This window comes from Lissotriton helveticus, chromosome 5_1, assembly GCF_964261635.1.
Source record: "Lissotriton helveticus chromosome 5_1, aLisHel1.1, whole genome shotgun sequence".
NCBI lineage: Eukaryota > Metazoa > Chordata > Amphibia > Caudata > Salamandridae > Lissotriton > Lissotriton helveticus.
Window position 1 is genome coordinate 308,506,789 of NC_136065.1, and position 27,216 is coordinate 308,534,004.

General features: G+C 45.0%; 1 protein-coding gene across 22 annotated transcripts in view; it reads left to right on the forward strand.

Annotated features, from left to right (window-relative positions):
* RERE (arginine-glutamic acid dipeptide repeats) overlaps positions 1 to 27,216 on the forward strand; it is a 1,170,479-nt gene that overhangs the window by 648,853 nt on the left and 494,410 nt on the right. For 2 of the 22 annotated variants that reach the window (XM_078642334.1, XM_078642337.1), the window contains exon 1: positions 15,416 to 15,608. The exons of 18 other annotated variants lie outside the window; for them this stretch is intronic. In XM_078642334.1, coding sequence (XP_078498460.1) covers positions 15,583 to 15,608 — 26 coding nt within the window. In that variant the 5' untranslated portion in view covers positions 15,416 to 15,582. Of the gene's footprint in view, positions 1 to 15,415; positions 15,609 to 27,216 lie in introns of those variants that run through there. 2 more of the 22 variants (XM_078642333.1, XM_078642336.1) reach the window with 2 other exon arrangements.

The following is a 27,216-nucleotide window of genomic DNA, read 5'->3' on the forward strand; positions in this document are numbered from 1 at the left end:
TGAAACCCATAAATGATCCCGGAAAGCTACTGATTTCTGAAAAGTAGACAACAGTCTAGCTTCACCAAGGGGTAATTTGTGTAGAGATCTCAATGTTTTCCCCAATAAACTGACGGTTGAAACAAAAGAAATTAAAAATGAGTAGCAAAAACAGCCATTTGTGACATTTTAATTTGCAACTTCTTGTCACAATTGCCAAATTGCAAATGCGTATCCCATTACGCTTTCGCTAGACGCTTCTGGTTGTGAGGATATATAGGGTTTGTAGGTTCTCCTAGAACCCAAGGCACCCAGAAGCCAACAGCTGAACTGCACCTTACAATGGTTTTTTGTTGTGTACTGGGTATAGAGCAATTCATATGGTAAAATATAAGGGAGTAAAAAATGTGTGTCAAGGAGATCTATGTATTTCTGATATAGACACCAATAGAGTTCAGTGGTTATTTGTATATCTGTGAATTTGTGGGTACCCATACTACCATCTGATTCCGAGGACATTTATCAAAATGTAGTCTTTCTTGCACATTGCTTTACTTTTGGAAGGCACAAATGCAGAGAGATAGAATTGGTCAAAACAAGTGTTATACTATTCTGTACTTCCACATGTCTCCCGATAAAAGTGGTACTTCACTTGTGTGGGTAGGCCTGTGAGGAAAACGTCTGGAATCTGCGGATAGCCACACATTTCCTCCCACCCAGCATTACAGCAAGTCTCCCAATAAAAATGGTACCTCACTTGTGTGGGTAGACCTAGCCTGCAACAGGAAAGGCCCCAAAATACAATACTGAAATATCAACATTTCCTGTCACAAATGATCTGATTTAGCAATGGGGTAGCGGCGTTTTGTTTGCCCCGGGATCTACTGCCACCCAGGGAATCAAAATCCAGACATTTCTGAAAAATAGACACCCACTGTGGTGTGCCTCACATGCATCCAACAAGGTTTTCCTGCGCACAATGCCCTGCAACCGCAAACTTTGCCTAGAATTGTACATTTTCATGGCATTTCTGTGACGTAAACTTCTGGAATCAGCAGGAATCCACAAGATTCCTACCACTTTGCGTTCTCCCACTTGTCCCAATACAAATGCTATCTAACATCTATCGTCCCCCAGCGGTGGCAGAAAGAATTTGGGGGTTATGTGGGTGGAGGCAAGGCCCAATGCCTAGGAGGGCTGCCACAACCCATTGTGCCATTAAAATAAATAGTCTCTGCGGTCCAGTGAGCTTTCCACCCCCCTCTCCGCCAGGGCAGATTCGAGGTAAGAACCTCCAATCTGCTCGGGCATGGGGTGTTAGAAATACTTTTGGGCCTGGGGATGGGGGAAGAACTAGCCTGTTGCTAGGGGGCTGCTCCCTCTCCAAATAAAATGCCCGGTGGTCTAGTGGGCTTTCAGGGACAGATTGGAGGAAAACACCTCCTATCTGCCCCAATAGGGGGCAGAAAGATTGCTGGGGGTTATTTGGGTGGGTGGCGGCTAGGCCCAATGCCTGTGAGGGCCGCCTCCCCACCTATTTTATCTTTAAAAAACATTTTAAAAATCTCTGGTATCTAGTGGGCTTTTTGCTGGAAATGCACAAACTCTGGTTCTGCAAATGAGAAAGCAAAACAGTCGCAATCGGGGAGACCGTTTATTGCAAGTTCAAACTAAGAGATGTGAAGCCAGGCGCTTTGAACAAGCTCTGCTGGATGCATCCAGCTTACGTTATTTATAGTCTTTCATAAAATATTTCAAACTGGATTTTCCCATTATTCATACATAGCATGTCAGAAAGGGCAGTCAACAGCCACATGGTTGGTAGCAGCTCATATTCACATAAGCATGTGGTTAAAATGTTCTGCTTCCCTTGACAGGTGCAGATAACTCATACTGGGTGTGGCACATAGATAGAAACAGTTATCTGCGCACACAGTTTCTCATGTCTCAAAGTGGACATGAAAGGAAGATTTATTACACAAAAGGCAAGACAAGAATAAACTACGGAAAGTGATGCAAAATGGTTGTGCATCCGTTCACAGCGGTGTCCCTTTTTATTTGCTTTCTCAATCCAACCTTTGAACACTTGTTCAACCATTCACTTTTCCTCCTCTCCCCATCCATCGGTGTCAGTATTCATCATTTGCATAACTGCTTCATCCTTCATATCTGAAAGAGACCATTAGTTATGGATTCCTCACTTTAGAATTACCCCCAGGCGTCAGACTGGATCCGGAGAATTTTTCCTCAGCAGTACCCCTGCGTGTCAATAGGAGGCGTCGGTCGACTCCACGTTCGTCGCTGGCATCGTGCTCGCCAGAATGACATTGCGGTATCTACTTAGACGCCGGCCTTGTATGCTGACGTCAGTTCTTTCTTTTTCCGCGCCAGCCAGATCCGCTGAGAGCGGTAACTTGAGTCACTTTTTAACTCTGTTTTTGTGACTTTTGTCGTCATCTTTTTTTAGTTGATCGACTCCTGGTGGATGGAGGGATGTCACGTCGGACCGCCTTCAAGGCTTGACACTCCTGCCACAAATTGATGTCGGTCACGGACCTGCACCTCGTGTGCCTTTGGTGCCTGGAGCGCGACCACAACCCACATTCGTGCTCAGACTGCCGGGCCATGAACCCAAAATCTTTGCGGGAGCAGTCCCGAAAGCTTCTAGAGGCCCGGCAATCCACGCCGTTCGAGGTCCCGGTCGGAAGGGAGGTTGCAGGTGCGATCACGGAGCTCCCACCACCATCATTTTTCATCGAAGTCTTCGGGTTTCCCCGTCGGTCCGTACGCTGACGCGCCATGGGAAGCGGAAGGTAGTCGTCCGGCTCTGCTCGCCGAGCCTGTTGGGTCGACTCCGGCCTTTCCGAGGACCGGAGCGTCGCCTGCCCTACTTTGAAGCTTTTACGAAGTGTTGCACTCAATCTTCTGCAAGCCAGACTCAGCCGGCGCGCCTTAGGGCCCGCATACTCAGCTGGGGGCTCTAGGCCTTTGATGCCAGTGGATTCGGCTCTGGCGCCGCAGTGCCCCCAAGGATCCAGGCCTGGATCCAGATCAGCGCTGGTCGACCTAGTCACACCTCCTCCAGCACCGAATCCAGGGAGGACACCTCTGACACCGGTTGTGCCCCCAGCAGGCATCTGCCGTGCCCCCAGCCAGTGTCGGCCCTCGTCTCCACCTCGATGGGGACACGGCGCCGGACCGATGTCTGGATCGGTGCCGACAGGTACTTTTGTACCCCTCTTCTCCCCTGATATTTCCTACCACCCTGAATGGCTACAAGGAGAGGGTGAGGAGGACTGGGAGGGGTCTGTGGACCCTCTTGCAGACAAGTCAGAGGTACCGGACTGGAGAGAGGAGTTGGGTGATGCCAGTGGCCTGGATACCTCTGCAGACCTTGGCATGCTTTCTTCCCTACTGAGGAGGGTGTGTCTTATGAGGTGGTGTTGCATAGGGCAGCCGAGGCCCTAAACCTCGAACTTCCTACGATGGTGGTTAGGACTAACCTCCTGACCGAGGTGCTTCAGCCGGCAGCGGCCTCTTCGGAGCCTCTGCTGCCGTTCAATGTGCCCCTGCTGCGGTTCAATGAGGCCCTTACGGACATTCTTTTGGGCACTTGGTCCAAGCCCAACACAGGGGCTCCTGTGGACAGGATGATTGCCCGATGCCACAGCCCGGCCCCTGGCGACCCCATTTTCCTCTTTCCATCCTACCCCAGAGAGCTTGGTAGTCCAAGCCTCTAGGTCCAAAGGCACATTCCCTAACATACCACCTGATGGGGAATCCAAAAAGCTGGACCACCTTGGGAAGATGTTTTCTTCCTCCAGCTTGGGACTACGGTCTGTGAACACTGCATGTCTATTGGACCGTTACTCCCACTCGGTGTGGGACACAGTTGTGCAGGTGCTGCCACAGTGCCTGGAGGAGGCCCGGGCCGTGCTCTCCTGTGCTGTTGCCAACAGGATAGATGCCGCGAAGTTCGCATCCGGTGTTTACTGGACCCTGCCGACTCACTGGGCAGGACGATTTTCATGTCGGTAGCACTGAGACGTCACACTTTGTTGAGGTCCATTGGCGTCTCCGTTGATGTCCAAGGAACGCTTTTTGGTCATGCCCTTGGATGGCCATCGCCTGTTAGGCGACAAGGCAGACAACACTCTCGAGCGCTTAAAGGATTCTAGGGCTACAGTCAGATCCTTAGGCCTCGCTTCCACCTCCTGCCCAGCGCAGTCTGCTTTTTACCCCTTTTGTGGTTACGGAAGGGGTGCCCCGCCCCGTTCCGACCAGAGCCACAAGCCTGCGCAAGCTGTCCAGCCTCTGCGTGGTCAGGGACGTAGATCCCACCACCGTGGGACAGGGGACCAGCGGGTGTGCCAGTCCACCAGTTCCCCCTCTACAGCAGCCTCCAAACCCTCCTAGACCGACCTTTTATGTCCATCAATCGCCAGTGGGTAGTAGTATTCGCTATCACCTCCCCCACTGGCTCAACATCACTTCGGACAGATGGGTTTTGCAGATAGTCCGAAAGGGTGATTCCCTCCCCTTCGATACTAGCCCTCCACCCATGCCACCTCAATTCCATCGCATGTCGGAGGATCACCTGGCCCTTCTCCAGCAGGAAGTTAGGACTCAATAGGCCAAGGAAGCCATTGAGCGAGTTCCTGTCCCAGAAGTAGGTTGTGGTTGCTATTCCCACTACTTTCTTTTTCCCAAGAAGGACATGAGCCTGCGTCCTATTTTGGATCTCAGGAACGTCAACCGCTTCCTCCGGAAGGAGAAGTTCAAAATGTTGACACTGGCTCAGGTCCTGTCTGACCTCGACCTGGGAGACTGGTTGGTAGCGTTGACTTCAAGCACGCTTATTTTCACATCCCCGGCCCACCGGCGTTACATATGGTTCACGGTAGGCCACAAGCACGTTCAGTTTACCGTGCTCCCCCTTGGCCTTAACAGCGCCCCTCGGGTGTGAACAGAAGTGATGGCGGTGGTCGCAGCTCATCTGCGCAGATCAGGGGTTTGTCTTCCCCTATCTCGATGACTGGCTATTGAAGGATGGCTTGTCCCAGGCAGTTATCTCCCACCTCCAGACTAAGTTGGACATCCTGCATTTGCTGGGGTTCACTATCAAAATGCAGAAGTTGCACCCGACTCCCTCTCACAAGCTCCTTTTCATCGAACCGGTTCTGGACACCACACAGTGTCTGGTTTATCCTCCTGAGCAGCAAGTCCGGGGTATTCAGGCTATGATTCCGATCTTTCAGACTCTATCCCGGGTTTCGGTCAGACTGACCCTGAGGCTGCTGGGCCTCATGACCTCTTGCAACCGCCATGTGGTACTGCCACAAACAAGGCGGGTGGGGTCGTGGACCTATGTCAAGAGGCTCTCCGTCTCTGAACGTGGCTGGAACATCAGGGTATATCCCTGGTGGTTCAACACCTGACAGGTTCTCTGAATGCCAGGGCGACAAACTCTGCTGCAGGTGCATGATGCATCACGAATGGTGTCTACACTTGGAGGAGGCGCAAGGTCTCTTTCAGCAGTGGGGAGAGCCTTGGTTCGATCTATTCGCCACCGAAGAGAATGATTAATGTCAGCAATTCTGCACGTTGGAATTTCCAAGGCGGCACTCCCTAGGCGATGCTTTGTCGCGGGTGGAGTTGCGGTCTTCTATACGCCGCCTCTCCACCTATACCACTTCTACCCAGAGTGCTGAAGATGATCAAGCGCAACCGGGCCCAAGTCATCCTTGTGGCTCCGGATTGGGCACGAAGAGTCTGGTATACCGAGTTGTTACACATGGCCATCGATCCTCCGATCCGATTGCATCTTCGGGAGGATCTTCTGTCGCAGTAGTAGGGGACGGTTCTTCACCCGAACCTGTCCAGTTTCCACGTTCTTCCGTGGAAATTGAGCTGCGGCAATTGACAGCTTTCGACCTTCCACCCAAAGTCTGTGATGTTATCTTGGCAGCCAGCCATACCTCCACTAAAACGGTGTACGCCTGTAGATTGAACACATTTGAGGCAAAGGCTGTTGACCCCCTCTCTGCTCCTCTTTCTGAGGTCCTTTTGTATATTCTTTCATTGGCCCAGCAGGGATCTGCTGTGGGCACTCTTAAAGGAGCTCTTCTTTGGGTGCCAGATCAGCCTTCTTTATTCAAATCTTATTGTTAACAGATTCTTTAAGGGCCATACTCATCTGTTCCCTCCATTTCCTTTTGTAATGCCCCAATGGGTCTTAAATCTGGTTCTCACCTTTCTCATGTGTGCTCCCTTCTAGTCTCTTCATAACTGTCCCCTCAGGGTGCTGACTCTCGTATAATGATTTTCTTCCAAATGGAGATAGGACCTTAGCACTCCTGAGGTGTTATGTCTATCACTTAGGTAAACCTGAGTTTAATATGTTTGTTGGTGCTGGTTGGTAAATCTTCCTGAGTGTGAGGATAGGATGAATAAAAATAACTAGCGCTATCCCCCGTTGGGGAAGCGTCTCCAAGTCGCACTCTGTTTGAATTGTCAAAGTTCAACTCATGGGAATTTTCAAATATTTTATCCTTCAGTAAAATTGTATACCAATATATGGATATTACTGAAGAAAGTATTTAATGAACAAACAAAGCATAAGAATCAAGAAGAATAAAATATTTGAAAATTCCTATGAGTTGAGCTTTATTGAAAATTCAAACAGAGTGCGATTTGGAAATGCTTCCCCAACGGGGGACAGCGCTAGTTATTTTTATTTTCATTACGCCAGAGCAACAGTGGCAACCACGGCATTAGCACGTGGAGTTCTACTCCACATCTGTCAGGCAGCAACGTGGGCATCCTTGCACACGTTTACCAGGCACTACTGCCTGGATAGCCAAGTCCGGAGGAATGGGTACTTTGCCCACTCGATCCTCCAGCGCTTTCTGGTTTGATCTTGGTTCGCAGACCCTCCTTCGGGAATGGTATTGCTGGGGTACCTATTCTAAGGTAAGGAGTCTACAACTAACAGTCTTTATCAGATGAACAAGTTACTTACTTTCAGTAATAATGTATCTAGTAGAGACATATGATAGTTTTAGATTCCTTACTGCCCCACCCAACCTTCCCGCTCTCTGAACTGATTTCTAGGGATAGAAACTCCCCTAATAGGCCCTAGATTTGATGCACCAGTGGTCAGTGTCTTTCATGGCTCTACGCTTCTGGCATGGATGTCATGTTAAGAACTGACGTCAGAGCGCATGGGCGGCTTCTATGTAGGTCCTGCGACTTCATCCAGGCACCGACCACCCCGACGACATGCGCGGAGCCAACCGACGCAACCTAATAATGCACAGGGGTACTGCTGAAGAAAAAAATAATCTCTGGATCCAGACTGATGCCTGGGGGAAATTCTAAGGTAAGGAATCTACAACTAACATATGTCTCTACCAGGTACATTGTTACCGAAGGTAATAACTTATTCATCAAAGACATGTGTATACCTTAATCCGAACATTGAGGAAGCCCCATGATTGACTGTGGTGATTTGTTGTGAACTGTAACTTATTGTAATGCATTGAAGTGCAATATAACAAAATATATATATTTAACAAAAAACGATGAAGCTGATGCCCATACGCAATACCAGCAATAGGTGGAGTCGCTATATCGTGTCTCGAGAAAGTATCTTCAATGAAAAACAATTTGCACACATCAGCCCAACACTAGATGGCAGGAGTAGGCCCAGCATGTTAATCTACAGTACTACTTACTGGGTAAGTAAAATTTTCCTCTTAGTTGGCATTACTTTAGCAAGACCAATGAGCGAATAGTTCCCTTCCTCCTTCCCTGACAAGTTGGTGTTGGGAACCAGGGCTGCCGTCCTGCCAGAAGTAGTGACCCTGTTCCACCTGGGTCCGTCCATCACCTTTCCCACTTATTACAACCACCCCATACCACTAAATAAGAGGAGCTGTTGCATAGATTGAATCCCAAGCGGACAGTCAACTACTACCTGTACCATACTAAGGACATACGGATGGATGACCAGCTCTTCGTTTGGTAGTGAGGTGTCAAGAAAGGAAAGAGCGATGTAGAAGAGGACCGTATCAAAGTGTATCACCCTCTGCATTTAAATTTGCTACACTTTGTCCAAGAAGAGTCCTCTGGAAGGGATTCAAGCCTATTCCACCAGGGCCAAATCCCCCTATTGCAAACCCCTGTACAGCTGCAGTGTTGGCGTCCTACACACTTTTGCAAGCATTACTGTTTGGATTGTGAGGCACATAGACATGGCACTTTGCAAGATCTGTCTTGCAGGGCTTGTCTAATTATCTAGCAACCTTCCTCCTGGGCAGGGTATTGCACTGGAATCTTTTCTACAGGTTAGGAATCTGTAGGTAGAAGTTGCCATCAGAAGAAAGTTACTTACTTGTGGTAATGATCTTTCTGGTGGATACTCTAACTGCAGATTCCTCACTGACCCACCAGCATCCCCATTTGATACGTTTTATAGGAACGTATTTTGCTACTGCACTTCTCTTCGATTTCAATCCGTCCGTTCACCCCGAAGGCTGAGAAAAATGGATGAAAACGTATTGCGAGGAGGGAGCGCTAAATGGTTTCAGTGATGTCAACTAACTCCACTTCCAGTGGTGTTGAGAAGCCAGCGCTCCCTTCCGGTGATGTGAGAGCTTTGAAGTTTCTGGATCCAGTCTCATATCTGGGATTATTTTATAGAGGAGGAATCTGCAGATAGATGAGTAGCCACCAGAAAGATCAATACTGCATGTAACCAACCTGTTCATCGAGACTGTTATCGATGAGCTAGGCTCAGGGATTGTTTCTAAAAAGAAATGGACAGGCAGTACAGCAGAATGGCTCACAAAAAGCATGTGCGCCCGCAGAGAGTTACCAAACCTGACCATATCAAGCCTGCTGGCTCTTACACACTTGAATTTTGGTAATCTGCCAATGTGTGAACGGCTCACAAAAAGCATGTGCGCCCGCAGAGAGTTACCAAACCTGACCATATCAAGCCTGCTGGCTCTTACACACTTGAATTTTGGTAATCTGCCAATGTGTGAACATCTATTGAGAAAAAAAGATTTATGCTGTTTTCCTTAACTATGATTTGTAACCTGTTAGGAATATTAGAAAACGATATGCAATCAGTAGGTTACTTATTAAAGAGACCCCAACATGAAGAATGACCAGAACCCTTAATGGCCAACAAATATGGGCAGAAACAGCTACACATATAACATGCCAAGGAATTGAATTATACAAGACTTTAGTCTATCCTAGTTTTATTGGTGTGACTGGAAAACACCAATTAAACTAAACTGCTTCCCTGAACGCATTTCTAATTTTAAAGTAGGGTTCCAGGTCATCTTGCCATTTGGAAGGTGTTCAGCATACAAAAATACCTTTTAAAGAGCTCCCGGTGGAGCCCAAAGCACTCGCTTGTTACACGGTTTGCAGTGAAGGGGCAAATGATGAAGCATGTCTCCTTGGTGAGTGATGGTTTTTGCCTTTTTTAGGAAAAATTCCTGAGCTAATCACATATACAAAACCCTTGATGTGAGAATTTGTAAACGCAACTTGTTCCATAATTGTCCCGGGCCAGACTTTCGCTTGTGGAATATCCTGACAGGATTATGTCCATTGCTGCTTTAATGTAGGCATTCTTGGCGTATATTTGCCCATGCCTGAGCTATATTGTGCCTATTCCCGACATGATGGTACAAGTATGATCATCCCTAGTGGAGTAGGGTAGTGAGAAGTGGGGGAGGGGGGTCCAATAACTCTTATGCATTTATTCTATAATTGTCCCTCATTGGTAGAGGTCTATGTGATTTTTGGGAAATGGCACGGTGATATTCAGAGACAAAACATGTTTACTAAAAAATAAGTTGTATCTTGTGGCATAAGTGCTGTTTTTTGTCTAAATTGCTAACTTTTGTTTGGGCTATTGTTTAATCCAAGATGCCAAACTTGTATTTGATGGCTAAATAGGTTTTTTTTTTTAATCCAACATATTGATTTTACAGGCCAAAGATAGTTGCATTTCTAACTTAGGTTTATAGCTAATATTTATTTGCGAATTCATGTAGCCTTCAGAATGTGTGTTGCGAAAAAGGTTTACCAGATGTGCAAAGTTATTTGAACTTTTTTTCCTGTTTCATGACTTATATGAAGCATTCTATCATTTTTATTGATTAAACCTTTATTAGTACTGCTGTTGTCAACCCATGAAGCTGGTTGAACATGTCCACGCTTGAACAGATAGGGTCTATGTAACCTGATTGGTAACATTTCTCTTGCAGCTTTGGCTTAAGATTTTGAGATCTGAGAACCTTTTAATTTCCCGCCTTGTAACCTTCCTAATACTTCGCAGTCAATAATTGTTAATCTTCTTGCAAGTGGAAGAATAGAAATATTAAAGGAAATGGCATTTAAAAGTAAAGAAAGATTCTAAATTGGTTTTCACATTGTTCCCCCTCATGAAACTGCAATCTTTGAATTTTGCCCTGCCTATAATCTCTAATGCTTTTTTCCAATTTTTGAGGCTGTTGTGTGGAAAACTACATTATTTCTCCTCTATTTTAAGGTCGAGCAAAAGACTTCTGGGACCCTTTTGTGGACTTACAGTTCATCAGTTACTTTCCATGGGGTGGCTTTGCCACTTATTTTGCTTGTTTATTTGATGGGTTGCTTTCTTCTTCTTGCGTTTGACCCTCCCCTGGAGCATACCATACTTACGAACTTTTCATTGGCTGGCTTGAGTCCTTCCACTGCCCACATTTAGCGAACTACTTTTTCTCTTTCATCAGTGTGTGCAGGTGGGTGTTTTCTATCTCCCCCCTCCTTGCCCCTGCTTTACCAAACCACCTGGTGTGTTGCTCCCAACCCTCCCAGTTGGTTTGTAAAAGCACCGCAGTAGGGGCATTTTTTTTTATGTTGGTGCTGCTGCTGCAACCTTCACCACCAACCCCAGTACAGAGTTGCTGGTGATATCTTTTTATACTGGATGTGGCGTCCCAATATTGTCTTGCTGAGCTTGGTTATAAATTGTTCGAGTCTCACCATGTTTTGGTGCTCTGGTCAGACTTGAGTTGTTTCTCATCTAACACAGCATACCCCTTAAACTGTATTTGAGAAACTGAAACCAAATTCTGGATTCCTCTGAATTTTGTAGTACTTGTCTAGCTGATATTCTCTTGGACAAGCAGTTGAGCGTGTTAGGCCCACAGATGGAGGAGGGCCTCAGAAGTGAAGGCAGCACTCCAATGTGTGGTAACAGGTTTCCCTCTCACTAGACATATGCACCCACAGCTCTCTGCAAACATGACCGAGCAGCGCCTCTCCACTAACCTGAAGATTTAGATCGTGCACTCAGTGCTAGAAAGGGCAGGGGGGGGGGGGGGTCATGTAGTTGGTGTTGAAGCAGGGTTCTCTTGCTCACAGGGAACCACTCCCCTGCTCTACCACCCCTTGCTGAACTCTAGCGGAGCTAGAAAAGAGGAGAGAATAAATGTTTGCTTGTGGGACCAAGCCGCCTATTGTGTGTGAAGGCAGCCTTTTAAGCCTGATTTTGAATCCTGCTTTTAAATTATAAAACGTGCATGCTTGTAGCTCCTCCTGCAATGCTTCAAAAATGAAGCAATTGCATAATTCTAATCGAGAAGGGCCTACAATTGGGAGAATTGCTTTAACAGCTGACGTGGGACAAGTGTATCCTTTTGTGACATGGCAGTGCATCAATTTACATAAAACTATCTCTGTTCCTTGCTTTTACTGATTTGCATCCCGGTGTAGCGGAAGCATTCTTTTACAAAGTAATAAAATTGGTAGCAGTTTTTTGCTTCATGCCCAAACAATGCTGTAGTTTTCTTCTAGTGGTGCTACAGTACCACTTCGCAGATACTCAAAAAAAAAACGTAGTTCAAGTTCTTTGTCAGATAAAATATACTGCAGTGGTATATGACCTTTGCAGGTATTTATAATTTTTCAGCAAATTAATTAGAACTAGTGAAGAATGCTGTTCTGCTACGTATGACTCATTTCACTGCAAATGGATTTTGGTTGTGCAGCATAGACCTGCAGATGGCTACACACTTTGACTTTGCAACTTGACCATGCATATGTTCTGTTTGAGCATTTAAAAAAGTAAATGTTGGTAAATGAGGTGATTATTATTTAACGCACCTCCTGATTATAGAAATAAAGATATGCCTGTTAAATTTGAATTAAACTGGGAGAGACCTTTGAAGTCTTATTTAGCAATATCCGCTATTTCATACACTCATTTACACTATAACATTTTTAAAAGTTAGTGCATATTATTGCACGCTTCTCTTTAAGGTTACTAATTAATTGATACATTCTAAAACAGGTTAGGGGTAACACTAAAGTATAGAAAGTTGTGTGCTGCATTGTATTCAGGGTTGAACAAAATCATGGCACATCTCCTTTTCAGTAGTCCTAAAGCAACGTGGAATTTACTTAATTAAAACTGACTGGTAAGAAATTAAACTACTGCTGTACATATTGCTTTACCTATTGATATTTTAACACATTTTGTGGTTGCGCTCAATTGAGAGGGAGTTTGATTTTACTAGTGACAGAAAAGGGAATGTGTTTTCCCTTATTTTATGCAGTTATGTTTGATCCTCGTTGGAATTACATTTTTTATGTAGAGCCATTGAACAATATGAATTTATATGCCTGGGTTTGACTGGCGATGCAATGTCAGTTCATCTTTTTGGCATACTTTATTGATGTGCTGCAACAACAGGCTCTTAGGATTGCTTCCACTGCATAACTAGTATCTCTTCTTTTTCTAGGTTCTGAGAGCATGAAGACTGGTAGAAGATTATGAATTATTTATAGTTTTTAAGGTGGTTACAGACCGTTTTATTGGTTTACACGACCTCATGTCCTTGCCCCCTCCCAAAAGGGCACTATGTACAGAGAAAGTGTGATTTGGGTTCGTTCTCTTCAGCCTCTGGCTTTCATGCGTTTTTATCGGTTTTCATTATTTGACTTTGCTTGGATAGAATGTCAGTGAAGGCCATGGCGTTTTGTGAATGGTTACCTTGTCCAATTTGTGTTCCCATTAGATTTCAGTAATGGGGAAGTAGTCCATTTATTTAAACTGTGAGAGTATGCTTTTTGTGATTAAATTGATGGCACAATATTTTAATTGATGGTTTATGGCTTTTTTTGTTTAAGAAGTGTGTAATGTTTGGTTCCCTTTGGATGCAATAAAGACAGTGCTGCTCAGTAATCATCCTTCTACGCTCATCTGTTTACTTTGCTGACTTTTTTTTTTGAGGAGTTTTATATAGCGCGAACTAGACCCGAACCGAATCAGGTATCAGAGCGCTTTACATAGCACAAGTTACGTTTTTGATAACACATTTACAGATTATTTGTTTTGTTCAGACATATGCACACATAGGGTTTCTTAAAGATGCGACAAAATACTGCCACTTTTGTCAAAAGTATTTAATGCAAAATATTGGTCAATGTCTTGCTGCAGAATTATAAACCTCTTCTGGATTATTTTTGTCTCAGTGGTTTTTCGGAGAAAATGCATCTCTCTAACCATTCAATATTTTTGTGGCATATAGATTATATTAGAATGATTCATTTTGTTGTTTTTCTGCATTGATACCATACCTTGATGGACACTGTTCTGTATACAAATACCCATTTCCACCTAAGGGCTACAGATTATTCCTGTTTCTTTTGTTAGGCTCCAGCACATATGGCAGGAATCACTTGTCTGGGCCCCAGATATATACAGGTAGATTTTTAGTTAACACCAAGAAATCAAAAACTGGAAGGCAGAGATGACTGTGCAGATGTACTGTGTAGTTAATCATAAGTACTGACCATTATACCGTTTGAGAGACTACATGAACATCAAGTCTATCGAAGGGCAGGTGTTGTTCAGGCATGCAGACGGCCTATACCTAAGCAGATTCCGATGTATGGCAGTCCTGCACCAATCACTGGCACAAGCTGTGCTTTCTAAGTGATCCAGCTCTGATTCTTTGCATATTGGCGCAGCTGAAATGGCTTCACAGTGAGGACTGAGTAGAGGAGGGATAATGGCAGGTGGTGGCAGGCTATAACTTAAAAGACTTGTGTGGGGTACGACTTAGTTTAGCAATCCTCCACGCACTACCTCTCCCTCGACGGTGCCTACTTTTGCATTCTGTCTCAACAGGATTCAAGGGCAGCAAAAGGAAGGTCTGGCACATTGATCATCCCTACATGAGCAATGTGGAGAAGTGACCAGCTAGAGAGCAGTAGTTCAAAGGCATACGGATAACAAATACCGACTTTGAGTGGCGCTGCAAGTCTGGCGTGATATTGGGGCAGCAGATTACTACAGTTAAAGACTGATTGGCAAGACGGCCACGTCTGTCATAGTGGTGATTCAGCAAGGAGTCAATGTCTGGACAACTTTGTGGAGGACAAGCCTAGTAGCGGACATTACGACGCAGTGATAGAGCTTGTAAGACGGGTGGAACAGTAATAGTAATCTGGTCTGAGTTATCTCACTATCTGTGGGCTGGAGATGCCTAATGGCAGGGCCAGCTAGCATGTCAAGAAATGGGGTTACCTATAAATGGCAGAGCACTTGCAGCCCATGCCGGTTATTGGCCGGCTAACAATAATTGGCAAAGGTAGAGCCTTAAGCCTACCCTTCGGCTGGGCGGTCCATTATTCGGAGGTAGTAGAGGACCTGCGGAGTAATTGATTATCGCCAGTTGCTAAAGAATGGTGACCCAAGTTTTTAATAATGTCGGCCGCTTGCGATCAAGCGGTGTTTTAACAAACGTATATAACCTGTTTCAACTCAAGTAGATGTCTGCTTGGAGTATTGTATTGTAATTGCGTTTATATAGCGCTTACTACCACTGACAATTCGAAGCGCTTTTCCGGCGAGTAGTAGTACATGCATTTTAAATGCTGAAGCATGGGGCAGACGTGGATGTCCAGGCGGCAGAGTGGCTGGTGCGCATGTGTTAATTGTGTGCTATGGTCTGTGGTGGTCGGTTGTGGTGTGGTGCGGTGTGGTGTGCGAGGCTCTGCGTTGGGTGGGCCCCATACGCCTGTCTCCATCACTGCATGTCGTGCACACACTATGCAGTGCGAAGCATAGTGCCCCCGTCCGCCGTGTTCTGTCGCACTCCCCACACTACCCGTGCTGCGTGATGCGTTGTGGTGGCTGGCTGGCCGGCCCTGCTCCGGTCCCTTGCGTTGCCGGTCACAGTCCCCCTGGCCCGGCCCCGTCTCCTCTGCACACTAGCTTGGTATGCTGTGCGAGGCTCTGTACTGGGCTTTATTTACGGAAACAGCAGGCTGGAGATTGATTGCCTGGCTGGGCTCGCTGTGGATGAGGCAGGCTGAAGGAGGAGGAGGAGGGGGGTCACAGCACATGCTCAGTGCTGTCAGACTGAGGGGGAAGTTTCTGCGCTGAGCGTGAAAGCTTAGGTCACAGCACAGGCTCGGGAGAGCTCTCCGAGGGCTTGCAGCCTGCATGTGCCACCATTTTGAGTTGTTGGAGTCGAAAAAGGAGAGTTTTGGCAGTGTGTCCTGTCGACGGAGCCCGCGGGAGCCATGGATGACCCGTTCAGCCCCTGCAGGTAGGCGGCTGCTTGGCCGCACCTCCGCGCCTCTGCGTTTCCGTTCTATTTACGTCTTAGCGAGGGTTTCATGTAACACTGTCTCGTTCAGATGCTGCTGCCGCTCTCGTAGACCTGCTGATTCCGTGCTGATGTGCGCAGTTATGCCCCGTAGCCAGCAGAGCCCTTCTCGGTCCGCTCTCCGTTCTTGCGCAACTACAGACATCCATTTCAGGATGTGCGCACCGCGCAGAACACGAGAGCGCTGCCTGTCGCAGCTTCGTGCCTGCGCTCCAGAGAGAAGATTCCTTCGTGGGGACCGGGCTGGGAGCTCCAGTGACACGAGCGTAGCGCATTGGCCTCTCCGTTCGTTCCTACAGGGCAGGGCGCCACAGATCCCCGCTCGTTATCCCATAGCGGTCTGCCCTGCCTCCTCTTCCCGCCGCTTCATAGCCTTGCACTTGAGCGAGGCAGCGCCGCAGCACAGACCTCCAGCGTGCCGAGGTTCATGCCGATGTGGCCAGCAGGAAATGTTTGGGCCTGCAGGGACGGTGTTTAGATAATGTTTTCGGGAGGGCTGGAGAAACGCAGCCATTGGCTGCTTCTACGGTGGGTGGGTCTTGTCTTGATTGAGGGCCGTAGATCTCGGGGTTAATCGTGGGAGTTGCAAGGATTTAGGTTTCTAGTGTCTGGCATCTGAAGGGAAATTATGCAATCCCAATACAGGTTTGTTTATTATCAGTGTTATTGGGTGGAAACCCTTACCGCCCACCCCCCATCTCATTACCGCCCCCTTCGAGTTGGCCGAATCCCAAAGGAATGTTTTTGAAACCGTACGCATGGAATTGGGCTACTGTGGAGCCCTGGCTGGGGATGCTATTTAAAACCAGGCTTCCGTGTTGATGTCTTGGGATCAAGTGCCTGGGCCTCTTCGGGTTCTGGCTGAGTTGCCATGGAGATAGGTTTGAAATATTCATTTTGCTGTTTATGAGCGGGGTTTACTGCTTGATCTGACAACCTATGCTACCAGCTGTTCTTAACTGTGCCCTTTCATTTTTCACTCGTTTCGCAAAAAGTCCGAAGCTATTATTATGAAGAGAAATTTTGAAGGGTTTTCCTGGAAAATCGTATAGCGGCAATCCGTGTACCCAATGTAGCGTCAGTTTGTACCACATATGAATGTTCTCTAAAATGTATATTTTTTCATCATGACTGACTCCCAACATCGTTTCGGCTCGGAGCTGATAGCTCGGTCCCTTTATATATTCAAGTTTCGTGCCCAGTTACCTTAACCTCGGAGACCTCATCGTTCCAGATATTGCGAGTGCCTCTTCCACGTAAACAAAACAAAGTATCAAGTCACAGTCTGCAAAAAAAGTCAGTCTGTTCTCGGAGCGTTACTTAATTGCACAATTCGAGTATGCCAAATAGAGTACTAGAGGCCAAACATTTAATTCGCACAGTGGCTTTTATAGAATCGACTTCATCATTTAACATTTCACTTCTGAAACTGAACATTCACACATTTTCAAAGTCACCTCAACTTGTGTAAAATGCTTCTCCCTGCCTTTTGGGCACCTTGATGATCCTAGATGAACACTGCAACAGTATTTGTTTGAGGGCTCCTAACATTATTCTGTGCTGTCTAGTGATGAAGAATGACCTAGACAAATCCACTATGGTGCTAGAGATGTCAGTCTGATCTAGCTTCTGGTCCAGTGTTGAATGTTTTGCATGCATCGATGAGGATTATCATTATTGTTGGAAAGATCTGATTTGTATCCTAAATTAGTGTTGTAGGTAGCAGGCCCATCCTTATGTTTCTGGAGTTTTGTCAACTAGGAGTGCCTGGCTAATCGGTGGTAGTTTGCTAAGGTTGGTTAAGTTCCTTCTTTGTTTTAAATTGTTTATCATTGGAGAGGAAGTAGGTTAATTCTAAAGTCTCAAATGACTTGGGTTGATCCCAGGGCCAACATTTTGATCATAGCGGATAGGAGATTGGGCAAAGACAAGCCTTATTGTGTCTGTGGTTTAAGTGATTTGGACCCTCCTTTGGACTGAAGAGTAATTTAGGCCCACATCCCGGGGTGCAGATGGGTCCGCTCCAACCTGCAATTCTCCAATGTGTTCACTGTCTTTGGGAAGACCTCCTCGTGTGCATGGCACTGGACAATCTTTCAAAGTGCAGTGTTCTGAATGTATGGTATAGCTGGGCTCACAATCACAGTTTGTGCTAAGCCATATGTTTTTATGGCAGTTGTGCATGGAGGAACATAGCTCTTCCCAAGGGTTCAGTCTACCTGTTATGCTTGCCCTTTAACAGTGGTTTGGCAATCTAATTGCTTATGGAACGACAAGGGGTCTTGAGACAGTGACTACTACCTTAATTGCTTTTTGTCTGTTTACACAGGCTTGTTCACTTTGTGATAGTTAGGCCCTTAGAAAAATACCCATATTTAGGTCACTCTTACTATTTATTTTTCAGTGCTTGGGGGAAGGTGGAGGAGTTATTGGGTAGGGGGTATAAAGAAGTAGTGGAGGAAACTTTGCTGGATGGTTGGAAGTTATGACGACACTGACTGACCTTTAGTGGTATTAGCGCATACCTACTTTCTAGTCCTTGGTGTTTACTTTCTAACCCTGAGTGATCCTTCAAAGTCCTGCTAGTATGAGCCATATCAGCTCCCGAGATCTAATTGACTAAGTGCAAAGCTCCAATACTTCTAAAGGTCAGATAGGGGGATATGCCTCCGTCAAAAATATTTCTTTTGGAACAAGTTGTTTGCTGGTCCCCAAAGGTGCTGTCCCAGAGCTGGTGGCCATTAACTGTCCAAGCTTTTCCACCTGTGATGGAGCGATTTGAACAAACCCCTTTAACATTAACCAATTGTTAATTAAAAATTGACATATTTTGTTGATCTGTTCTTGGAGGAATTATTTTGTGTGCTTCATCAGCTCTGCCTGAGTTTTTTGAAGCAGGCAGCAATTCAAGTATGTTTAGGATTATTCATTTGTAGTTGTAAAACAATTTAGAGAGGGTTCAGGGTGGTCTGAGACACCTGTTGTACAGTGCTTTCTCTCAGGAGAGATCAGGTCCAAACATCAGGAAATCCTACATAAAGATGCAGTTTGATGGTTGTTTGGTAACAATTAGGCTAAGTCAGAAGACAACACTCTTGAGGCTGTTTGTCTTTGATTCGTTTTGTCAAAGTTTTTTTTGTAGCTGGAAGTTGGTGTGGTATAGTATCCAGGCATCAGTAGTAGTCATGGAGTGTTTTTATTCAGTATCAGATGGGTTGAGGTTAACTGCATTTTTTTGACTGGAGAGGCTAACTGATCTTGTTAACTTTAGTGATGTGGGTGGGAGGTCTTTGAGGTGGAATTTTGAGAATGGGTGCTCTTTTAGTGAGACACTTACTTCGGTCTGAATAGTGTGTATGAGGAGGTGTTACTGGTGATAGGTTATGGTTTAATTTGGTGTCCATGTAATCCTAAAATTCTATAGTAGACTGAGTAGTTTTATACCTTTGTCAGTCACACCCTTCCGGTCACGGGGTTATAAATCTTTTTTTTTGGTTATCCAAAAACATGCGCCAGCCTGAACAAACCACTGAGCTGCAGCTTATAATTCATTGTGTTCAGACCTGTAGCATTTAATATGGTGAAATCTAATGAATTTAAAATGTGTATGAAAAAAAAACCTGTGCGTTTTTGTCCTACATGCATAAAAAAAGATTCAGTTAAGGGGTCTTGGTTATTTGTACAACTCTGAATTGCGATTCCCGGTGCTCTCTTATGTCAGAAGGTGTTTCACAAGATGTCTATTTTATGGACGACTGGGCGTACATTTAAAATCCAAAGATGGAGAGAAATTCAATTCAACACTTACGTTGATTAAGATGGTACCCCTACTTCACTGGCTGGGCCTATCGCCTGAAACAGCCCATGCCTGAGAGCATATCTCCCTCCCTTTTGTATTATGGGTGGGTCCCTGCTTGGGATTGTAGTTCTGCAGCCATTCCCCAGCAGGGATCCAGTAGGATGAGCTGCTGCTGGAAAGGGGACATTGTTAGGTAGAGCCTAGGCAGCGCGCATGCGCTGTCTGAAAGACCTGATGTAAACAGTATACGGAGTGTTATCCCGCCTGCTGGTTCTCATTGGTTAAGTCCTCCATTGCTCTTTTTCCTGGTTCCTTATTGGTTTGCGCTCCTAATAAATCACTTCATTTGTATCGCAAGGATCACTGGCCAACTACTGTCTTGTTAAGCTGTAAGTGTTTACTTGTTTCGTTTAGGGACTAGTTTTTTTGTTTTGTGCTAGTACTATTCTTCTCACGGTGCCTAGCATGGCACCTGGTTTTATGTGTTTTTATTTTTTAATTTTTTACATAACCTTGGTGCCCTCTTCACTGTCCACCATCCACATAACTTAAATATGCTCTGGCAATCCGCTTTATATTTTAGCACAACGCTTGCTATTATTCTTTTTTAGTTGCTCTGAATGTGCACCAAGCTTTTAGTACGATGCCCGCTTTTATATTTACAACACTGGCGCCACACTTTGTTTGAGCACAGCTCCCGCGTTTATGTTTAACAAAGCAATAGCTTTAAGTCTCGCAAACCTTTTGCATTGTAAATGCTTTTACTTTTTGCAGCTCTCCTGCTCTGACAAGTGTTTTGCAGTGGGAGGAGGAGGTGGAAGAGTAAACCCCCAACCACGTCTGAAAATGAAAGCAGTCAATGTTAATTGGTGCTGATTGCTTTAACTTTTTTCACTCTTACTCTTCAGAGACAAAAAAAAGTTGAAGATGATCGGGAAGATCTAACCTTACATCAGGGCTTTAAGTGGACCGGGTCTCACCGGTGCTGAGCACCGGCAGTTTTTTAAAGGGGGCCTCGAAACAGGTCTCTATCAGGCTCTGTTTTGTGTCCTGGCACAGGCGGTCCATTTTTTTCCCCGGGCTGCAGTGAGTGAATGCACATCAATGTGTGCGTGCTCACACTGCCACTTCTCACCAGTGGAGAAGTTACGGCATGGCCTCATGCCAGGTGAGCGTTGTAGGGGCAGGGGAATCCTTTAAAGAGTAATTTTCTCTCTGGATTTCCTTTCTCTTTTTGAAACTCAGGAGCAGCAACATTGTCCTGGTGTCGCCGTTTCAATATTATATACTAGCCGTAGTTGCTGCTTATTTATCTTATGCAACTAACAAAGCAATAGTCCTGACATTGTAAGTATGATGTTACTTGTTGTATCATATATCTGGATGCAATGACAGAAACCAAAAAATACAAGTCGTGATGGCACACTGTGCTAAGGACAGATTACTAGCTTACCTGTTTTTAAGCCACACCCTTAATTACTTTGGCCACGCCCCTTTGAGAGACACCCACGTTTTTACATCCCACTTAAAGCCCTGCCTCACATTCTGAATTTCTTGTTTTAAATTGCATTTTAATTGAATTTTTGAAATCGTTGTACCACAAGGAATTTTTTGTTAGTGTGGTAGACACGCAAACGGTTCGTTTACTGAATTTAAAAGGTTAAAGGAGGCACAAACACTACTATCAACGATGAATGTACTACATTTTTGATGAGCAGTTGCAGACATTAACACTTTGATGTATTTGCTCATCCATACAGAAATAAGACAATAATTGCAATTGAGGCGGAAAAGCCTCAATGACATCCAAGACTGACAGCTATTGTCCACCAGGATGGTTCTGAGCCATTTACATGCACAGTAGTGCAACAGAGGTAATCTTCAAAGGGATGTGTTTTTGCACTGGTTGTGCTTTTTTTGAGATCTGAGACCTTGGTTTGTGGGTCCTGGAAAGACGCTGTGGAAGTTGATTTGAATAATTCCTGTCTGTAAGGTTCCTTAAGGAACAGGGCATTAGCAAATTAGTCTATAGTTGATAAAACAGGTAGCATTGGAACTGCCAGGTACTCAACTAACTTGGTCTGTATTGGTTCTAGGGTCTGAAAAAGTGGGATGTGTTGAGCAGCTCGTATAACGTGGAGATCTTGTACCATAATCAGGAGGGAGCAGTGGAAAGGAATGGGAAATTGAGCACAATGAAGATGTAGCAGGGATCCGAGTCCAGAGAGTAAATCACTCAGTATCTTGACCTGCCAGTTGGGGGTGATAGCAAGTTTGGTTTGAATGCTCTCATAAGCATGGCAGGATGTTTTAATTTCACATTGTGGTTGACGCGTTGGTGTTAAATAATTTATTTTCATCATGTACGATTGGGATGCTCAATAGGAGCGCAATGAATAATCAGAATTGGTCTTTTACAGGAATTAAGTTCTGGTGCTTGATCTAAAATGCCACCTTTGGTGTGTGATCTAGCTTATTGCTTGGCGCTTTTGTATGATGGAGCAATGTATGAGAGTTGTTTGAACAAAAACTAAATAAAGAGAGTTGATTCTGAGACTCATATTTGAGGTAATGGGACCCACGCCATCATTTGTCTCTGTAGACAAATGCTGGATTTGTCTCATTGCTTCACTAAAAACCATTGTCTTATAATTGTGGGACACAACTAGAGGTCTTGCAGTCTTGAAACCCAATAGCGTATTCATGGACAGAGTACAATTTTTTGTACCTACGCATAGGCAACATCAGCGACCTATGTCTAGATTTTTCAATCCTTGCTCGCGATACTCATAAGTATCCCGATTCCACATTTAACCATGTCCCATTCTCAGCACTATCTTCTTGCAGGTGATGTTGATTGCGCTGTTTGGCAATGCAGGTTGTGGAGCATTGTTTTGTGCCTATCATTCTTTACCTGCCACTCAGGTAAGTGCCGTTCCTGTGCGAATCTTGACCTAGGGAGCATTTTGGTAATTGGCCGATGGGAGACAATAAGTAATGGCACCATATGCTGGTTGTGAGGTTTTAAGTCCTGCTTCACCAACGAGTTTGATTAGAATTTCATCAGACATCCGTGTTTCTTTAACTTCGAGGTCTGTATTGTCTTTTGTTGCTACAGCACTGTTCAGTCATATGAGTAATTGAAAAGCTTGTTTAGCTGAAATCCCAACAGTCCTGGAAAGAGACTGTGAATCCGACTGTATTTAATAAAGTTGCCTGTGCTGTATTTGATGAATGATGCAAACCCACGTTGGTCAGTTAAATTGATCTTCAAGAGAGGCCCAGTTTCTTTTTGGAAATGCTTTGACACTAGCAGAACGGTTAGTGTCTGATCTGTGGTAAGTGGAGAATTCAGTACATGTAATTGCATCTGGAAATGGATTAGTGATAATTAGAAGTGGTTTATCGTGAGATAGCAGAACACTAGAATTGGTTTACTGCTTGAAAATCTTGGTGATCCTGACAGTTACTTTTTAGGATGAGCCTAGCACAGCGCTCATGCGCTGCTCTAGGAAATCGGCCTCGTGGAATCACTTCAGCTTTTCTACAAGCTCGTGCGTGTGGTGCTCACACGCTATTGGCCTTTACGTCTGGCTTTAGCACGCAATTGACCAAAGGCGTGTGGATCGCCCAGCTTTTCTAGGAAATGTTTACTCCCAGAGAGTTTTGCTCTTGGGAGCTGGCAGCGGCGCGCAGGGGCCATCTGTTTTGGGTCAAGTTTCCTTGCCGCTTTCATTAGAAGGCACGTCCCCGTCACCCCGGACAAGGTACACACCCCACACTCCTGCTCGCAGGGGTTGTCATTTCTCCCTCTCGTTATTCTGCCAAGCAGCTGGAACTGCTTCTGTTATGTGACATGATGTGGGTGTTTCACTGCACGCTTAGTAATGATTTCAAAACCTGCAGTGCGCGGGTATTAACAACAGAATCCCCGTGAACTACGTGGCTCATTAAGCGGCGTTAGCGGACCGACCGTACATGGTCACACCTAACAGCGCTCACATTGTTTTAGTTATTGTCTGTGTCTTCACCAGGCTTCAGGCCGGCCGCTGTTTATTGTCATTTGAAATAGGATTAATACGTTGGCATCGCATGTGTGTCTTGGGATGCATGGTTGCCAACGACGCTGAACCCTTCTTTTACGTTGTGGGGTAGGGGGGCAGAAATGCTTGTGCACATTGTATAGTTTGACACTGTCATTTTTTTGGGCACTTGTGATTAATTTTGGACTTGGACTGTTTAAGTGTGAACTTAATACAGCATTTTCGTAGGAACTGTTTAACAGATAATCCGATTAGACCCCTGAGATAACCTCTTTCTCTCATTTATATATACAACTTTCCAAAATGATGTTTGATACAAATGTTTGTCATAATATACGGAAATATTAACATTCTATGTGAGAAACAAAGGGCGCGTGTTTACAATTAAGTGTAACACGGGGAGGCTTCTGGTGTGCAAACAGTCCATCTTTGCGTGTACACACAGGCAGTGTAGGGAGCCCTCAAGAGAACAACCAGTACAGTATAATCAAGTTCTTTGGGATACATACAGACACATATTGTATGGTAATGCAACATTTATATAGTGATCACTACTGCTATGTGTGGCATTAAATTGCTTGTATAGTGTACAGAACTGAGTGATGCTATGTATACCACGATTACCCGCGGGCATCAAACTTGCCAAGAGAGCAGCACGTTTTAACGATGCTCTTCACCCTGGAACTGACTTCCTAAACACTTATAATAAAGTCCCAAAGGCGAGACCTATTGGCTATGCCAGTTTCTCTGGCCACTTGTACTAGTTGAAGTTCCTTCTTACCAGTGTTATGTGCTGTATTGGTTAGTTGTTAAATGCATACTTGGAAGTGAATGTCTGTTGCAGCAGCTCTCAAGAGGTGACAGTGGAAGAAGAGTAAAGGGAGAAGATGATTCAATCTCGACTATGAAAGAGAAATTACCCACTTTGCCCACTATGAAATTCCCTGTGTGACTTAGTAGATCGATTTCTCCAGTACAGTGGCACTCAAAGTATGGCCTGAAAGACCTTTCTTTGTGACCCTTAGATCCTCTTCTGGGTTTTCTTGTAAACCGAGAGATGCAGTATGGAAAGCTGCTCGAACTCCTTTTCTTATGCGAATTCTGCTAGCCAACATCGTTTTGTGATTCTGGGCTTAATTTCTTTAGTCGTTTCAGTTCTTTTATGAGCAGGACTGCTTTTATCGTAGAACAAACTAAAATGACCGTTGAAACAAAGTGCAGAATACATATAAATGTTGCAAGGGTGCATCTTTGTGCTCTTCTGGCTACGGGCTTTGTTTCTACAGCTAGTTTAACTTGTACATTCAACAAGGAGGCCCAGCTCAAAGGAGAAAGATTAGTTGAGCGCACTGTGGAAGTAGGGCCAGTGAGCGTGGAGAGGTGAGACGGCTAAATAGGTTAAAAGATTATGCATCTATTTTGTTGATCTTTAAGCTACAGATAGCGCGATATAAAATGTAATGCTGACACCTTAAATTAGAAGTTAATCAAAGTTAAACTAATGTGTGGAAATGCCTTGTTTTCCTAGGAAAGCTCAATTGGTTAATGCACCCACTACAGCATTCGGATGTCCATGTTTGTAATTGGAGGGTCACTGTTTTTAATCCTGGTTTGTGCACTGGGGAATGTGATGTGTATTTATAATAGGTTCCATCCTCTATATAGTTAGTATGTACTGTGGACACGCAAGTCATTAATTAAAGTATTGCGCATAACATAGGATACGCAAACAAGTCTAGGCTACGCTACACACGGCATAATATAGGCTTCTGCAAGATGTGCAAACAATTGAAAGAAAGCATTTTCTAATCTAATGCGTGAGTTTCTGCCTCACACCCTACCCAGTCTCCCCGCCGAATGCCACAGTACCGATACTTCCCTCGGGCACACCCCAGACTGTTCTTTGAGGCCACTGTTCCCTCTATTTTTTCTGGTCAGTTGCAATAAAGGTTCTGTGTGCACTACAGCCAAAGCCATGTGCATTGAAGACGTGACCAATCACTATGCAAGCAAGCACCTTCCTTGTGTTGCTTGCCCCACCCGCCCTTCTCCCGCCGTATGTTATAAAATGGATAACTTTACAAGATGTAACTTTACCACGCATGTACAGTTAAGGTAAGTTAAACCCCTGTCTATCTGTATTAATGTAGTTTTTTTGGGGGGGTAGCCCCCCTTTTTTTAAATTATACATTTTCTATGTTTATTGGACAGGGCCCCCTCAAAACCCACTTGTTAATTACCTTTACTACCCCATTTCCTTACCCACCCCTGAACCCTAAAAAATCCCTTCCCGACCCCTAAACCACAAAAATACCCTTAAACCAGAAAATACCCTTACCAACCTATACAATTACCCAAACTATACATTATATTTATTGATGTGCATGTGTGTATTTACCTTTACTACACTTACCTTGCGTGGTAAAGGCTGTTTACCTCTGGTTATGTTGATGCCTCCCAAACCCCCATAATTCCCCATGCCACCCCCAACCTCTTGTCTGCCACAAAACGTTAAACAAAGCCAAATAGCACTCGCATACCCAAGAGTTATTTGGCATTGTCAGTGCCTTTTTCGACATATTGCTTAGCAGTGTGGGTGGCTATGCAATGTGGTGTATAGAGAAATTGCTATTATGTGGTCAACACTGGCTGCATCATAGCTTTTTTTTCCTTTACATTAAGCCCGCGTTGCTGTGCAACATGTCTAATAAACCATTGACAAAGCCAATAGATCTTGCATAGGCGAAACCTATTGGCTTTGCCAATGCTAGTTACTGTAGTCATGCATGCGCCTTCAGATTCGGACTGGGCATCAAGTAGCCCCCCATTAGCGAAGAGAACCTACAAAAGTGTCCCACGTTCTTGAACTTGTAAAGAAATGCTATAGAAGTGTTTTACAAGGTATGGACGACTACATACATTTGTGTTTACTGCAGCCTGCCTACTGCTCCCTCCACAGCGCTGGGAACCTCAGATAATAGAGGAGCCATACAGGCGATATCACCCATGCAGTTTAAATCTCCTCCTCTACATAGCGTCCACCACAATACATTTTCCACAGGAGAATGAGGCAAAATTACATATTTTTGCTGACCGCGTCTGAAATGGCGCCTTAACTGAGAGTGCATTTAAAATTGATATATACGTTTTTATAGTATATATGCGTACTCGACACTAAGGTATTGGAGCACTTTACACAAGCACACTTGCATTTCTTAAGAAAACATCCATTTTCGTTTTTTAGGCAATTATCATTTGCCCAGAATCACAGGCATGTTGAGCCGACGCCGAGACTGGTTAGAGTCGGCAGCTCTGGCCACTATGCCACATCCTCCCCTGTTTTAAAAGCGTTTGATAATTGAAAGTTGCTTGATGTTTTTTCAGCGAGACCAGTCTGCATCTGATTGTCAGCACAATGAAGCCTGTATTGGCAAGGCCGGCTTGACAGTGAGCTCTCCTTCCAGGAGCATGAAGCATCCAGCCTGAAGGCAGCCTGTCTGTAGTGCTGCGGCGATGACGGCTTCTGGGAAGAAGAGGTCTTCTGCCACGTATAACCACATACTTATCTGAAACCAACTTTTTATAAAAAATAAACATTTTTATAGATTAACACATTAGCATTGCCTACATCCCTGTACACCATCATACCTATTCAATGACATATTCTCAATGTGGCAGCTCACTCTCATAGATTCTGCTACATGTC